The sequence below is a fragment of the Mus pahari genome, chromosome 8, assembly GCF_900095145.1.
Source record: "Mus pahari chromosome 8, PAHARI_EIJ_v1.1, whole genome shotgun sequence".
Classification (NCBI taxonomy): domain Eukaryota; kingdom Metazoa; phylum Chordata; class Mammalia; order Rodentia; family Muridae; genus Mus; species Mus pahari.
Genome location: NC_034597.1, coordinates 48,463,308 through 48,481,159, shown reverse-complemented (window position 1 = coordinate 48,481,159; position 17,852 = coordinate 48,463,308). Strand labels below are relative to the sequence as shown.

At 44.1% G+C, this 17,852-nt stretch overlaps 1 protein-coding gene and 1 pseudogene across 1 annotated transcript in view; both read left to right on the top strand.

The window, feature by feature from the left end:
- Positions 1-17,852, top strand: part of Cryl1 (crystallin lambda 1) — a 115,653-nt gene that overhangs the window by 1,483 nt on the left and 96,318 nt on the right. Inside the window, exon 2 of the mRNA XM_021203552.1 lies at positions 15,151-15,258. Within this exon, the coding sequence (XP_021059211.1) occupies positions 15,151-15,258 (108 nt within the window). The remainder of the gene's footprint in view (positions 1-15,150; positions 15,259-17,852) is intronic.
- Positions 12,857-13,211, top strand: LOC110325515 (annotated as a pseudogene).

Below are 17,852 nucleotides of genomic sequence, written 5' to 3'. Positions count from 1 at the left end.
GTCTTCAGACACTCCAGAAGAGGGTGTCAGATCTTGTTACAGATGGTTATGAGCCACCATGTGGTTGCTGGGATTTGAACTCTGGACCTTTGGAAGAACAGTCGGGTGTTCTTACCCACTGAGCCATCTCACCAGCCCCCGAGCCATTGTCTTCTAATGTGTCTTCTGTTTACTCCCTCATCCTTCCCCGTCCTTCTTTCTCGTTTGCTTATCCAGCTGTCAGTCAATCATCTATCTATCTATCTATCCATCTATATTATATCTATTACCTATCTTCTACCATCTATCTCATCTCTGTCAACTTTATTTCTGTCGTCTCTGTCACTGACCGTCTCTATCTTTCAGGGCCCCGTGGGTGAATCATGGGAATATCCGTTTAACAGATGGTGCCCAGAGTGTAAATCAATTCCTTAACACCTGGCTGAAGAGCTTGGCGCGGCTGTGCCCCTGCGCACCTGCGCACTAATCCTAGGGAGGTGGCGATGGAAGGATCTCAAGTTCCAGGCCAACCTGGGCAAGAGTCTCAAACAAAACCAAAAACAACAGAAGCAGCCCTGGCAGCGATTCACTGTTTTCTTTTGAAAGAAGTTAGACAAGTTTTAAAAAAGTATTTATTTGTGTGTGTATGTGTGAATGTATGTAGGTATATGTAGCATGAGTAGAGATCAAAAAACAACCTTGTGGAGTTGGCTTTCTCCATGCCCTTTTGTGGGGTCTGGGGATCAAACTCATATTAGGTCCCTAGGTTTTCATGGCAAATACCTTTACACTCCAGGCCTCTCCCTGGGCTTTCCTTCCTCTTCCATCTCTCTATCCTGTTCCCTCTCACTCCTTCCCTCCCTCCCTTTCTTCCCATTTTTCTTGAAGTGTGGGGGGATTAAACTCAGGGCCTTCCAAGTGTGTGTAAGTTCCTTATTGACCTATACCCTAGGTCATTTTTACCCCATCTGATCTAGGACCTTACTATGTAGCCTAGGCTGGCCTTGATCTCATGGTTCTCCTGCTTCAGACCTCTAAAAGTGCCAGAACTATGAATATGTGCCAGATTACTGGCTCACTGTAAGTGTGTGTGTGTGTGTTTGTGTGTGTGTGTGTGTGTGTGTGTGACAGGGTTCATGTAGCCCAAGCTGAACTCTGATGCAGGATATTTAATCTTATTGTGGACGCCAAGATTGTGTTATTTACTGAAAAAAAAAAAAAGCTGTTTCTAGTTGTGGTGTGGCTCAGTCTTAGCACACACCTTTAGTCCTTCTGGCTGGAACACAGACACACCTTTACTACACACCTTTAAACCCAAACAACGAAGGTAAAGTGGTTTGTAGAAGGAGGCACCCATGTTCGAAAGTCTAACTGAGTGGCAGACAGAATGATGAACCAGAGAAAGACATGAAAGACTAGGATACGTCCAGCTCTCCTGAGAAGAGAAAGGAAAAGGAAGCTACTGGAGAGAGGAGCAGTTTTACAGGGAGAGTTTTACAGAAAAAAGTTGGAGAACAAGCTAGACACAGGTGAAGACAGAATGAGCCAGAAGAGTAGAACATACGGCCTGAGTTAGTTGCAGGCCTAGTAGAGTAATTAAGGAGAAACTGAGAAGTCAGATGGAACCAGTCAGCCTGGCGAGGAGTTTGAGCCAGCCAATCAGAGCTCAGAACTAGGAAGGCATGAGCTTATTTAGCAGTAAGTCTCAGAGGCTGAAAGCACTGAAGCTTCTAGGACTAGGCCTAGGTTAGCAGATGGAGGCAGTAAGCCTCGGAAACAGTAACAGCAGAAGAATATGAGTTACTGCTATAAACTCCTAATTCCCGTATCACTGAGGGTGTCCTAATGCCTCAGTCTGCCCCTCAAACCCCCTCAGTGTTGGGATTACAGAACATACCCATCTAGAAATTTGGCTTTGATTTAAATATTTTCTTTTAAAAATTATTATTATTATTATTATTATTATTATTATTATTATTATTATTATATTCTTTATTTACATTTCAAATGCTATCCCGAAAGTTCCCTATACCATCCCCCCCCCCGCCCCTGCTCCCCTACCAACCCACTCCCACTACTTGGCCCTGGCCTTCCCCTGTGCTGGGTCATATAAAGTTTGTAAGACCAAGGGGCCTCTCTTCCCAGTGATGGCCAATTAGGCCATCTTCTGCTACATATGCAGCTAGAGACACAAGCTCAGGGGGTACTGGTTAGTTCATATTGTTGTTCCACCTACAGGGTTGCAGCCCCCTTCAGCTCCTTGGGTACTTTCTCTAGCTCCTCCATTGGGGGCCCTGTGTTCCATCCAATAGCTGACTGTGAGCATTCACTTCTGTGTTTGCCAGGCACTGGCATAGCCTCACAAGAGGCCACTATATCAGGGTCCCTTCAGCAGAATCTTGCTGGCATGTGCATTAGTATCTGGGTTTGGTGGCTGATGATGGGATGGATCCCCGGATGGGGTAGTCTCTGAATAGTCCATCCTTTCATCTTAGCTCTAAATTTTGTCTCTGTATCTATATCCTTTCATGGGTATTTTGTTCCTTATTCTAAGGAGGAATGAAGTATCCACATGATGCTCTTCCTTCTTGGTTTTCTTGTGTTTTGCATGATGTATCTTGGGTATTCTAAGTTTCTGGGCTAATATCCACTTATCAGTGAGTGCTTATCATGTGAGTTCTTTTTGTGATTGGGTTACCTCACTAAGGATGATATCCTCCAGATACATCCATTTGCCNAAGAATTTCATAAATTCATTGTTTTTAATAGCTGAGTAGTACTCCATTGTGTAAAATGTACCACAGTTTCTGTATCCATTCCTCTATAGAGGGACATCTGGGTTCTTTCCAGCTTCTGNCTATTATAAATAAGGCTGCTAAGAACATAGTGGAGCATGTGTCCTTATTACATGTTGGAGCATCTTCTGGAAGAGGTAGTGCTGGGTCCTCCAGTAGTACTATGTCTAATTTTCTGAGGAACTGCCAGACTGATTTCCAGAGTGGTTGTACAAGCTTGCAATCCCACCAGCAATGGAGGAGTGTTCCTCTTTCTCCACAACCTCGCCAGCATCTGCTGTCACTTGAATTTTTAATCTTAGCCATTCTGACTGGAGTGAGATGGAATTTCAGGGTTGTTTTGATTTGCATTTCCCTGATGACTAAGGATGTTGAACATTTTTTCAGGTGTTTCTCAGCCAGATTTAATTATTTTCTATCGCCCTTTCCACCAAGGCTACTTTTCCTTAGGACCATTCAACCCTGTGAGCTTCTGGGAAGACTGTTTTAAAATGGCAGAGAAGAGTAGACTTATGGGAACTAAGGATGGAGGGGAAAAAAAAAAAACCAAAAACCAAAACCAAACCTCATGGTCTGAGGCTGTAGGAGGGAAAGATAGAAAACCAGGAAGTGACAGCTTGAGTAACTGGGATAGAAATGAGGACAGACGGGCATTTGAGTGGTGTTCCCAGGCTGTCGCTGTCACGTCATCTTTACACAACTATTTCCCAGTCACTGGGAACATCATTACCCACTGTTCTGTGGTGGCAAACCTATTCTAGACTTGAGCTTGTTTAGGACGGCTGTCGGGGGAGGGTAGGTATGGGCATGGAGGGCAAGGTTTAAAGCTAAGCACTGTGTATCCTGGTGCTGGACCTGCCTTAACTCGAACCCTCTTCTCACCAGACATAGGATTTAGTCCTCAGTTCAGTTAGTCTTCTCTAAGATAAAGCTGGCTTCTGGAAGCTTCTACATGCTGATACTGTGTTGCCCACGTTAGCACTTTAATCCATATCTACTCCCCCTGGTCCCAATCGACAGGTGTTCAGATGTTTCCTATAGAGATGGCCCCACATATGTGAAGACCTCCATATTTGTCTATGTTAGGGTTGCTATTACTGTGATGAGACACCATGACTAAGGCGACTTGGGAAGGAAAGGGTTTATTTCTGTTTACACTTCCAGGTGGCAGCCCATCACTGAGGGAAGTCAAGGAAGGAACTCACAATAGGCCAGGAACTTGGAGGCAGGAGTGGATGCAGAGGCCATGGAGGGGTGTTGCTTACTGGCTTGCTCCCCATGGTTTGCTCAGCCATATGCTTTTTTGTAGAACTCAGAACCACTAGCCCAGGGATGGCCCCACCCACAGTGGGCTGGGCCTTCTCATATTAATCACCAATTAAGAAAATGCCCCCAAGCTGACCTACAGCAGAATCTTCTGGAGACATTTTCTCAGTTGAGGCTCCCTCTCCCTGATGACTCCAGCTTGTGCCAAGTTGACATTAAACTAGCCAGTACAATATTAAAGCGGAGATTTATATTCTGTAATCTTCCTCTTTAATAAGATTCCAGAATTTTGCTTTGGGGCAATTGTAATTATAATATAACATTTTATGAATTATTTGAGAATTTTAGAAAATGTATTTTGATCATATTCACCCTCTACGTCCACCTCTCCACATCTCCCAATATTGTGACTTTTTGTGCTGCCTGTATATATTCATGGGTATGGGAATATCCATGAGTGGTCGGTTAACAATCTCAGGGGCCATACTCCTAAAGAAAACTGGTTCTCCCTCCCCAGAAGCCACCAACTGTCAATAGGTCCTCAGTTAGCAGTGGAGGCTCTTAGCCTACAGTTTTTTTTTTTTTTTAAATAAACTCTTTGAGACAGATATTTTCTTCAAAGTGTTGTCCTGAATATTCCTGAAAAATCTGTTAATTCTTCCACATACAGAGAACCCGCAATAGGTATACATACTCTCTCTCTGCCTCTGAGTCTGTGACAGCGCTAATGTGCCCTTCCTAGGAAACATTTAATAATGTCCAGCTTTACGCAGCTCACTTAAATCAGTATCTTAGAAGCAGCTTGTCCTCATGAAAAGGTAGCTGTAGACACACAGGTAATTTTAAAAGTAGTAATCAGGCTTGGTGTTGCCTGAAATCCTAGCACCCAGGAGAGTGAGGCAGAGAAGGATTACTCTTAAGTTTGAGGCCATCTATGGCTATAATAACAAGACAAGTCTTTAAAAATAAACAAACAAACAAAATGGACCCAGAACGACCTTCTTTAAATCTGGCTGGCATTAGTGATAAAACTATAATAGGACCGACTTTGCTACTGAAGTCTTTCCCCGATGCTTTGCAGCTGTGCCCCAAGGTAGCTTTTCTGATAGATTTAGGAATTTTGAAACTTTAAGATGCATCAAAATGGGAAGGACCTTACATTTCTTCTTTTCTGGGCTCTTGTCATATGGATTTCAGGTGTCTAGATGTTCAGATAAAGTTAGAGGGTGGTAGAATGCTTAAGGACAGGGGTGGGGGTCGTTAATTACATAGCACTGGGGATAACAAAGCAAAAGGAACAGGCAGGAACTTTCCAGCCCTGAGGTGATGCTGAAGTGACCATGCTCATTGTGTGCTGCAGATGCAAGCCACACTGAGAAACTGAATGTTGCAGTAGCTGCATCAAAGAAATGGAAAAGGACTGGAGAGATGTTCAAATGATTAAGGACACTGATTGCTTTCCAGAAGGCTTGGGGTTCAATTCCCAGGGCATACATGGCAGCTCACAAGCACGTGTAGTTTCAGTTCCATAGGGTCCAGAGCCCTCCTCTGATCTCCTCAGACACTTCATATACCTTGGTGCACACACACACACGCGCACACACACACACACACTTTGGTGCACACATGCGTGTACACACACATGCATGCACATGCACACACAAAAACCACTCAAGCATATAAAATATAATAAAAAAAAAAGAAATACGAGATGTTGTTAAGTGGAGCACGGTAGTACACCCCCTTAATCCCAACACCCAGAAGGCTTCAGCAGAAAGTGAGACTGTGGCTTAAAGAAATTAAACATAAGCAACAAAAGCGGTTCTTGTTATGTCGGAGATGTGGGTCAGTAACAGGTCCAGCAATTGCCTAGTATACAGGGAGCCTTGAGTTTGCTCCTCAGCACTCTCTCACAGAGATAATAAGAACAGGACGAACAGAACTAGCCCCCTCCCACCTGCTTTGGAATGCAGTCCAGGCTGAGGGAGGTTGCTGGCTGTGAGTGGCCTCATCTCTTAACAGTTTTCGACCTTTGCTTTTATAGACCCAAGGAGAGAACACACCCTTCTATATGTGTGCAGCTTGCCAGCACTGCCTGTTCCTTCGCCTGTGTCTGCAGCCCACCATTCCTCTGTCCAGCCTTCTCATTGTCACAGTGTGTCAGCACACAGGAGTCTGAGGCCACACCGCTCTAGGGTTGTGGTTTGATCAGCATTGGGCGAGGTGCAGATTGGATGGGCACTCGACAGGGTCTTCCTAAATTGAAATGTAAAAGGGATTTCTTTTTACTTCCTTCCTTTCTTGCCCTCTTTCATCATTTTTTTTTCCTTTTTGAGACTGTATCCTATGTAGGTTAGGCTGCCCTTGAACTTCTAAGCCTCCTGACTCTATCTGCAACTTCTAAAGGACTAGAATTTCAGGCATGCAATACCATATCTAGCTCTGATAAGTTCTTGGCTTCTGTCGGTTTGTTTGTTTTTTTTTTAAACCCACCAGGTATGCGGTGGGTTACACCTGAAATTTTAGCACTCGGGGAGCAGAGGCAGGAGGATCAAGAGTTGAAACGTGGCTTGGACCATATAGAGAGTTCCAGGCCAGCCTGGGACATGAGCTATCACAGAGTGGTTTTTATCACTGGAATCCCCACAGTGGCAATACAGCCTGGAGCTAACCACATCTGAGGCTTCTCTTGTGGTTAAATAAGTCACCATTCTGATAAACATAATATGGAAGTATCTAGAGCTAGTGTCTGGCCAGGCGAGGACTGTTTTGAACGTTCACTGGCCTATACACAGAAAGTCTTAAACTGTTAAATGCTGCTGAAGGCCCTTTAGAGGATTGGATTGCAGGTAGGAGGCCTGTTGGAAGAAGAGAATTACATCTTCAGCCTAGAACCCTTCTCTTCAGAGCCTAGCTTGCCATCGGATGGGTTCCCCTTCCCTTCATGTTTTGGAAAAACTCAGTCTAATAGAACCTTGCACAAAGACGAGAGGTTCTCTACGTAGTTGATCCTAGGTACCCTGCCTCACAGGTTACCAAGCATCTGACGCTCAGAGTTCTTACATGATATAGTGGAACATTTGCATAGAACCTGTGCACGTCATAGTTGACTTTAGTCACTGCTAAACAACTAATGGGTTAGAGACATAGCCAAGGAAGTTTTTCTAGAAACTTCCATTTATGTAAAGCTGGGATTCTTGACTCTGCTGCAGAAAAGAATTTTGGGACCAGTCAGTATGAAGTAGAGTTGGAGTTTATCAAGTGAGATTTTAATATAGAGTTAAGGCCTAGGAAAAGCACACAGTGTGGGCTTCTTAAAAGAAAGGGCTGCTTAAGTGTCTTTATAATAAACCATATGTGAGATTTTGGAGGCTTCTGGCTTCCTCCTGCAGCAGTTGGGAACAAATATAGAGACCTACAGCCAAACATGCAGAGAGAGAGAGAGAGAGAGAGAGAGAGAGAGAGAGAGAGAGAGAGACCGACCTTGGGACACTCGGCCCTAAACAAGATGTCTCCATCAAGTCTCTCCCCTCAAGACTAAGGGAACCCTGCAGAAGAGGAGACAGAGAGAGTGTAAGAACCAGAGGAGATGGAGGACACTAAGAACAAGGCCTCCTAAATCTACATGATCAAGGCTCATATGAACTCACAAAGACCGAGGCCACGTGCCCAGGGCCTGCACGGGTCTGCACCAGGTCCTCTGCAGGTATATCATGGCTTCCGGTTTAGTGTTTTTGTAGGATCCCTGAGTGTGTCAACATTGGGTCTCTCTGTGGCTCATCTTCTTTTGCTTGTTTGCTTTGTCCGATTCTGATGTGCTTTATCTTATTATATTTTATTAATATAAAAAAAGATTTTGGTGGCTTCTGAAGATACATCTCAAGGGTTGCTAATGAACTTCAGTGAGACCATAGAGCAGTTTCTGAGGTACATTAGATAGGATTACAGCTAATACGCTAAAACTATAGGCCACAAGGGTTGACATGCTCAGAAATTGATATTTTATATGTGTGAGTAAGGCTGTATACTCTTAGCCCTTAAATATGGCTCTTTGCTGTTTTAACCTTCTTCTTCTTCTCCTCCTCCTCCTCCTCCTCCTCCTCCTCCTCCTCCTCCTTCTTCTTCTTCTTTTTTTGGTTTTTCGAGACAGGGTTTCTCTGTTTAGCCCTGGCTGACCTGGAACTCACTCTGTAGACCAGGCTGGCCTCGAACTCAGAAATCCACCTGCCTCTGCCTCCCGAGTGCTGGGATTAAAGGCGTGCGCCACCACGCCTGGCTTTAACATTCTTCTTAAGAAACCTTTGTATAAATGGAATATTGTCAGGATTGAAGAGATAGATGGCTTAGTGGTTAAGAGTACAGGCTGCTCTTCCAGAGGTCCTGAGTTCAATTCCCAGGAACCACATGGTTGCTCACAACCCTCTGTTATAGGATCCGATGCCCTTTTCTGGTGTGTCTGAAGACAATGACAGTGTACTCATATTAAATAAATAAATTTTTAAAAGAGGAAGGAAGGACGAAAAAGGAATATTGTCTCTCTCTGACAAAGAAGCTTTATAAAAGATGTTGTTATTGTTGTGACTCACAGCTGGTGAAAGACTTAAGCCAGATTCTGGTCGAGGAATCCAATCCCTTTCCATGTTCCCCCAATTTCTTCATCTTTATGCCCCACCTAATGTGGTGTAAATGGCATGTAATTGCTTGTTTATTGTTCAGGGAGTAATGACCAAGGAAAATCGGCATGTTCAGAACAGATGTGTGGAGAGGCATCTGTTCAACCTTGCTGTCCTACCTGGTAGCCACTGAGACATCGAGTACTTGAACTGTGTCCCGTTCTGCTCACCAACAGAATTTTAACATTTACTTGACTGTAATCTAAATTTTAATGGCTACCCATGACTAAAGTCTAACATATTGATTAGTACAAATTTAGAGCTCTATGAGTTTGATTAAAATTTGTATATAATCTTATATTAATTATAGATGATTCTGATAATGTAGAACATGGAGTCAGATCTCCCACAGCATAGAAACTGCCAAATCTATGTCCATCTAATCTTTCAGTTCCTGAGACTGGTTGTTATAATTAGAGGCTGCTTTTGCCTTGCCTTTCCCTGGCAGACTCCTCTTGACACCAGACCCCTAAGACTGTCCTTACCTTGATCCACAACCCTGTTTATCCAGCTAAACCCAATGTCTTGAGTGTCAGCCCAAATCTGAACCTGATCAATGGCTTGTGAACATGTGGTGCTGTGTTCTCCTTTGGTTGTCATCTATCTATCTGTCTGTCTGTCTGTCTGTCTATATCTATCATTTAGCTATCTACCCATCTATCCATCCATCCAGCTATCTATAGCATTTGCTCATGCTACAGGGTATATGTGGGGATCAGAGGACAGTTCTCAGCAGTCAGTTCTCTTCCTTCATCTTAGGAGATCTAGGACTGAACTCAGGCGGGCAGGCATGTGTACAACCACTTGTACTTGTTGAGTTATCTGGCCAGCCCTGCACTTCCCCACCAGAGTAGAAACATTCTGTTGGTTACATAACCAGGCCAGCCAGGGCTATATAATGAGATCCTATCTCAAACAAACAAACAAACAAACAAACAAAAAACCAAAAACGAGAGAGAGAGAGAGAGAGAGAGAGAGAGAGAGAGAGAGAGAGAGAGAGAAAGAGAAAGAGAGAGAGAAAGTAAGTTGGACTGTCCCAAAGCCTAAACCTTTGCTTTCTGTGTCAACCTTCACTTTCCTGGGGGTCTCATTAATCACATTTTTAGGAATGTCCATACAGCAATGCCCACATTGACATCTTAGGCCAGGCCTTGACTCTGAACCTAGTTCCTATCCAGTTGTGTGCTAGCTCTATACCCCTTTAATATCTGCTTCCCACTTAAAAATATCCTGCACCGAACTAATTATTTCCTAAAGTCTTCACCAACAGAGTTAATGACCTCTCATTCTTTCTTGGAACATAATTTGGCATTGATTCTTTTTTCCTACATCATCTAGGCCACCGGCAATTATTAAGATATAAATCAAGAACCCAGTTGTCCTCTTTTCATCCTCCTGCCACCCTTGTCCACGTACACCACCATGTCCTGTAACGGCCTCTGCACTCCTTACAAGTACAGACATTTCATGACTTATGATAGGGCTGTGTTGGAAAAAACCCATCTTAAGGTGAACGTATCAGGAGTGGACAATGCCTTAAATACAACCATCCATCTGCACAGTCCAGTTTACGTCTCAGCACACAGTGGAGCATCTCGTTCCCTTGTTGATCTCAGGGCTGACTGAGAACTGTAGTTGCTGCCCAGCGTGTGTGTGTGTGTGTGTGTGTGTGTGTGTGTGTGTGTGTGTGTGTGATTGCATGCTGCAGGATATTCCTGTATAACCAAGAATATCTTTAAACCCAAAATCCTTTTGACAGCCTCCTGAGAGCTGGTATGCATCACCATGCCCAGTTCCAGACTGCTCCTTTTAAATTTTTAAAACCAGTCTGTTCATGTCTGTAATCTAAAACCTTTCATTAGCTACCAGATTAAAAGCCTAAATCCTGCTGTGGCCTCTGAGACGCTCTGGCTCTGTATGTAATGAGATCACCCCTCTGCCCTCCGCTCTCTGACCTCATCCTCTGCCTCTTTCCTAACACCTCTATGCTAGTGGTGCTGACCTGCCCACCTGGACCTGCAAGCATACTCCAGCTCTGCTGGGGCACATTTCTTCCAGACACCTTCAGGTTTGGTCCCTTGCCTCCTGCAACAAACTGATAGTTGCTGATGGTGCTTTCAGAGTTCCCTCTGCATCCCGACCACTTCCTACTCAAGGTCCTACTTCCAGCTACTTCACCTCTTTCTCAGCACTTCCGTTAGTTGGCTGTCTTCCGCCCACTGTAAGCTCAGGAGCTGGAGTAGTGCCTGGCACACAGTTGGTGTGCTGGCACTCTATGCATCTCCAGCAAACTGCTGTTGCTCTTGTGTTGATCCCATAGGATGTGCCGCTGACCTTTATCTAGAGTCAGCTTTTTTTTGTTGTTGTTATTGTAACAACTAACACTTATCAAGCTCTACTGTACAATGTGCCAAGATTACAAAGGTTCCCAGAGCATGGAGTTCATCCGGTCAAACAAGCGTATAAAGTCTTTCCACCCCCCCTCCTTGCACAAAGTTAACTGAAATGTTATCTGCATGCTGAGATAAGTACGAGAAAGATCCAGTTGCCATCTAGTGAACCTCCTCCAGTCCTTGAGATTCAGATGGAGCAAGGTCCTGTTTGGGTGTGCCATTTTCTTCTAGGCACTGCCAGGCACTCTCGTGCCTGCCTGCACACAGATCGTCCAACAATAGAGTTTAGCTAGAACTGGTCTCAGAGGGGAGACTGTCTTTGACACTTCTGTGTCCTTGGGATCCATATCTGGAGATTTAACCAAACAAGGACTGAAAATAATTGACAAAAAAGTGCCTGACTTCATGTGTGCAGACTTTTTCCTGTAGTTACCTTCTAAGCCAGTGGTTCTGGACTTATAGGTCTCGGCTCCTTTGGGGTGGAATGACTCTTTCACAGGGGTCGCCTAAGACCATCGGAAAACAGATATTTACATTATGATTTATACCAGTATCAAAATTACACTTATGAAGTAGCAACGAAATGATTTTATGGTTGGGGGTCAGTACAACATAAGGAACTATATTAGAGGGTTATAGCATTAGGGATGTAAACAATGGAATATGACAGTCCTGCACAATAGTATTTTCATTGTTTTAGCTGTATAAGTTGTTTATAAATGTTCAAGGTGGGATCTACAGATGTAGGAGGATGGGTGAAGGTTCTGAGCAAATGCTGTGCCATTTTAGGTTATGGACATGGCCACCCACTAGGACAGGGGCAGGAAGGCCTGGAGCTAACCCCTCACCTATGCAGAGGGCCACCTCATTTGTTGTTTCTGGATTGTGACAGTTTCTGAGACATTCCTTGTTCTTGATGACCTTGACAATTTTGAAGAACACTAGGCAAGAAGTTGAATTCTGTTTACTCTCCTAATATTTTGCTCCTGATTAAACTGAGGTCTTGGGGGTGGGAGGAAGCGCTCAAAGGTCAAGGGCCATTCTCATCACAGCATATCAAGGGAGTGAACAGTTATCATGACTCACCGTAATTGGTAGTGACTTGAACACCTGCTGAGGTCATGTTTGCCAGGTTTCTCCAAGGCTGCGTTACTCTGTTTCCTTCATTTCTGTGCTTTTGAGAGTGCCTCTGCTTAAACTTCATTTAGGGGTAGATGGAGGGTGTATTAGTCAGGGTTCAGATCTGATAGAATGAATATATATATATATATATATATATATATATATATATATATATGTGTGTGTGTGTGTGTGTGTGTGTGTGTATACATATATACATATAGAGAGAACAAATAAATATATTTATATAGCATATATATAGAAATATACATAATATTATATCATGTAGTCTTTTAGAGTGGCCTATGGGCTGTGGTCCAGCTAGTCTCCCAGTGGAACATCCAAGAGTCTCGTAGTTGTTTTTTCCACGAGGCTGGATATCTCAGCTGGTCTTCAGTATGCACCAGGATCCTGAGGAAGTAGGCTCTGCTGCCAGTGAAGAAATGGACTTGCCAATGAGTAGTAAGGGCAGGCAAAGAACAAATGCCTCCTTTTCCCACGTCCTTTGTATGGGCTACCTGCAGAAGGAGTGGCCAAGATTAAGGGTGGAATTTCCCGCCTCTAGGATCTGGATTAAAGGTGTGTGTTCCCGCTATTCCTCTTCCAGGGACGGTGCTTAGAGGCACTGGGGATGGTCCAGTGTTTGACATACTGTCTTAGGCTTTCCTACAACACAGCCTCTAACAAAACTAGGCTGTCTCGAACCCCTGGCAACAGGATTGTTCACCTTTACACCAAGGAGGTTGGGAAAGAACCTAAATCCGCATGTGGAGTATGCCCAGGCAGACTTCGAGGGGTTCGTGCTGTGAGGCCCAAAGTCCTTATGGGATTGTCTAAGACAAAGAAACACATCAGCAGGGCCTATGGTGGTTCCATGTGCGCCAAGTGTGTCCGTGACAGGATCAACCTGTCTTTCCTTATTGAGGAGCAGAAAATCGTTGTGAAAGTATTGAAGGCACAAGCACAGAGTCAGAAAGCAAAATAAATATGCAACTTTTCTAAGTAATAAAAATCAAGACTTGGTCTACAAGATAAAAAAAAAAAAGTGTGTGTTCCCACTTGGAAATGATTCAATTAAGGAAAAGGCCTCACAGACGTGCCTATCTGCTTGGGTTTTAGTTATTTCACATAAAGTCAAGTTGACAACCAAGAACAGTCATCAAAGAGTGAGACCGAGTGTCTCTAAGAATGGTGTCACTGTATAAAATTATTGGAATTCTTCTGAAGGGAAGTTTTATTCACTCATTTCTATGTGATAGGAATTGGATTTTATAGCCTTGGCTACTGGGCACTCTCTTGATGGTTGTACGTGTCTGTCTGACCTGCTGGGCCCGTCAGACATCAGCGTTAGCACTTCCTGGCTTTCTGGTGCTGCCGAATGCTCCAGAGTCATCTTCTATCTTGCTTGCTCAAAGGATGGGATTAGAAGCCAGTTTGGACCCTGGGAGTGTTCTGGACTTTCTTTGGATACATATCTTACTATGTATGCAGTCCATGCTGGCCCTGAACTCAGGGCTTTCCTGGCCCCCTGGTTCTGGAGTAAGACATTTGTTATATGTGTGTTTTATGATTTTGTTTTTAGTCCTTTGGAAACTGACCTTTTTGGGTTTTTCTCTTCTACAGTAAGTCTGCAAGGGAGGGTAGTATACAGGGTAGATGTATGCTCCGTTCTAAGCTCATCTGGTAGAGTGCAGCCTGGTCCAGAAGAAACTGTGGCTTTGCTCTTCAGCACTCTCTAAACTGGGGTGGTGGCGCATACCTGAAATCCCAGCATTCCAGAGGTAGAAGCTGAGGAATTGGTTCAAGGTTTTCTTCAGCTCTCTGGCCAGCCTGGGTTGTTACAGGAGACCTTGTCTGGAAGCAGGAGAAATAAAAGTTAGATGTTGAGGGTTTCCCGCCTTAGGGAAGCTCACATGCTCTCTGGTGTGTGATTCTTAGTACTTCTTTCTCGTAACCCACATGCTGGGGTGTATATTAAAAACGTCTTATGATAAAATCCCAACTATTCTTTATAAAAATCAAGACAAAAACCTACAAATAAAAAAGAGTAAGGGCTCTTGAGTCAGACTCTTGGCTTCATCTTCTTGTCACAGTGCAAGCAGCCAGGGTGGAATTAATCCCTTGATGCCTTCCTTTCAAGCATAAGAGAAGAATCCATGGCATCTACAGTCTAGGGTTATTATAAAGATTAACCGAGATGAGGCCTGCAAAGTGTCTTATGATGTCTGACAGTTATTCCACGATCAAATGTGATGATGGTGGCGGCCGTTACCTGGGGTGGAGGACTGATAGAGAAGATGCAGTTGTCCCTTAGTATTCCGGAGTTCTAAGGTCCCCAGAGGGTATCAACATAGATGCTCAAGTCTCTTATGTTAATAAAGGTGGTAGCATTTGCAGAGAGGTGCCACACATCTTCCCTTTAAATTCCTTTTAGATTTCTGGTGTTGTGTTCAATCTAACATAAGGGCTGTGTAAACAGGTGTCACACTGTACCATTTAGAAAAAAATGGCAAGGAATGTCTCTGTGTGCAGCACAGATGGCAGCTTTGCCCCTGCGCATGCCCAGTATAGGTGGAGGCAGGTAATGGTTTAAGAGATAACATTGTCAAGATGCAAACTTTTCATGTATTTATTAAATGTTGTAAGAGTGGGACCTTGTGGCAGGGCGGTGACATGCACACCTTGAATCCCAGCATTCTGGAGGCAGAGGCAGGTGGATCTTTGACCTCAAGGTCAGCCTGGTCTACAGGATGAGTGAGTTATGGGACAACCAGGGCTACATAGAGAAACTCTGTCTTGAAACGGAACTCTTACAGCCCCTAAAAAAGAGTGGGCTATTCTGTAATTTTTTAATAGTTGCTTTATGAACATGATGAGTGAGTGGAGGGATTAATGACCTGAGTCCTTTCTTCCTTTTCTCCCTAGTGGGCTCATCGGTCGGAGCTGGGCTATGCTGTTTGCCAGTGGAGGCTTCAAGGTGAAACTCTATGACATTGAGCAACAGCAGATAACAGATGCCCTGGAAAACATCAGGTAGGCCTGGCTCGCACATCTGGAGGTAATGGTGGCCCCGTTCCTCTCCCTTCCTCTCACTCATCCGGTCCTCCAGGTGGTGACTGTAGTTGCTGTAGTTGACTCCCCCCCTCCCCCCACCATGGGACAGCCTTTGCAGTAACTCTGAGACAATAAAGGCCAGGTTTAAGGTTCTCACAGACCAGAGAAGAGACTCCTACTGGGAAGAGAGCCTTACACTGGCCAGTGAGGGAGGAGTGGAGGAGCCAAATGTGAGTGTTAGCCTTCCATCTCATGTGGAGCCTCAGTGTCTGTCAGGGTGGCAGTTATGCTGGCAGCCCTAGCTTTAAGTTTTTAGAGAAGTTTTAGACTCACTGCAAAACTGGACCTCTTCTTATCTACCCCAAACTTCAGTGCTCCCCACCTTCAACATTCCTCTCCCACTGGTAATTTGTTACAGTCGACCAAACTACCTTGATGCATCAGTGTCCCCCAGAGCTATTGGCTGACATTAAGGTTCTGTCCTGGTGTTGTATATTCTGCTAGTTGCTCTCAAGTGTGCTGTGTCCATGGTTATAGGACTATACCAAATAGTTCTACTGCCTGACAATGCTCTGTGCTCTGCCTGTTCATTACCCCTTCCCTGGCAACCACTGATAATTTTACTGTCTCTATAATTTGTCTTTTCTTGAATGTTGAAAGCTACCAACTGCTCAGGCACTTGGTAGCTTTTTTCCAAGTGGCATCTTTCACTTAGCAACGTGCATTTAAGTGTCCTTCATGTCTTAATAGCCTATCTCATCTTAACACCAAATACTGGTCCATTGCCTGGACTATTCATTCGCTTTCTGAAGAGTGAAGAATGAACTATTTATTCATGCTTGGAAGCAAGTTTTAGAAAATATAAATGAGGATGCTATAAAATATTCATGTGCAGATTAGTGTAGATGTGTCTCAACTCCTTTGAATAAATACCGAAGATCATGACTTCCTGGATTAAATGGCAAAAAAATATTCAGCTTTATAAAGAGCCACTGTACAAAGTGACTGTACTGTCTTGCACTCTTTCCTAGGGATAAGTTGGAGTTCTTGGTGCTCTGTATGCCAGCCAGCACTAGGTACTGCCAGTGTCCTGGGTCTTAGTGAGTCACAGTGTGTGTCTAGTGGTATCATCTTGGTTTTGATCTGCTGATGGCATGTGACATGGGTCAACTTTCCCCGTGATGTTTTGCCATCTGTATATTCCAGTCCTTCCTTCAGCGCTGAGGATTGAATCCAAGGTCCCGTATGTGTGAGCATGCGCTGCTTTACTATTAAGTAGACCCAATTTCATTCCTACTTTCTATTAAAAACATGTTTTTGGCTAAGGGGAAAACCCTAAAGATTTTTAGTTATGGTGCCTCTTAAGAGGATAATAGTTTTTGCTCAAAATCCCATGTAAAGACTTTGTAAACGGACTTTTCAGAAATTTGTTCCACCGTGTATCTGGGAGTAGAAATCTTCAGAGAATATTTAACCTCATTAGTACATCCCTCACCAGAATCTGCAGATGCCCAAGTCACTTGTTGGAACATAGCATAGCATCCATTTTGAACCCACCCACCCCTGTAGCCCTTCCGTCGTCTTGAGATGGGCTCATGATTCCCACTGCAATAAAATGCTATGGCAGAAGTCGTACTTATTGTTTAGGGCAATGACAAGACAACAGCCTGTGCATGTCCTATACAGATGGAAAATATAGTTCTGATTATTTTCCATCTGCAGTTGAGTGGGTCTGAGGATGCAGAACCCGCAGACTGGAGGAACAGCAATATTTTATCATAGTCGCCTTCTATTCCCATACTGAATAGTTTATATAAGAGCTTTGCAGACCTCGCTTTGGAAATGGTAGTTGGCAAAATCACCAGTTTTCCAGGCTTTAGGGTTAAAGCTTGGGCTCAGTAATGCACGAGTTATAGTGAAAAGCAGAGAAAGGAGATTTATGCAGTGTGATCACATAGGGAAGAGGAACAAATAGAAAGAGTCCTGTGATCGGCATGTCTGTTGTTGGGGATCCTAACGCAAAGCTTAGGTTTGAACAGAGGGAAAGTGTTATGCATAGCTGAGCAGTCCAGGCCAAGGTGTGGGCCCATCTATCACTGAACCCTTATTGTCTAGCTTCTGGTCCTACCAGGTGGCCTGATGACCTAGCAGAATGATGATGTCACTTCTGGAAGCCGAGTTCCTCCCTGGGCAGGCATCAGGGCTTTGGCCCTTTCCTGGCCTCTGTGTGAGGTTCCCAGAGGACTTTTATCTCTTAGAGATCCATTGTATCAACAGTCTGGCTGCTGAGTGTAGGAGCGCGCACACTTGTCCTATAAGATCTCCTCGTGGTGCGGTGGTTATGTGCCTTGGCGTTGTTTCTTGGACGGTAACAGCTTTTCAGCAGGCCTAGGCTTGTCACTAGATCCTGGTGATTGTGTTCGTGGTTGGTGGCCCTGGAGCTGAGTGACATTAACTTGAGAATTGTCGTCTTGCTCCAGATACATCCATTTGCCCAAGAATTTCATAAATTCATTGTTTTTAATAGCTGAGTAGTACTCCATTGTGTAAATGTACCACAGTTTCTGTATCCA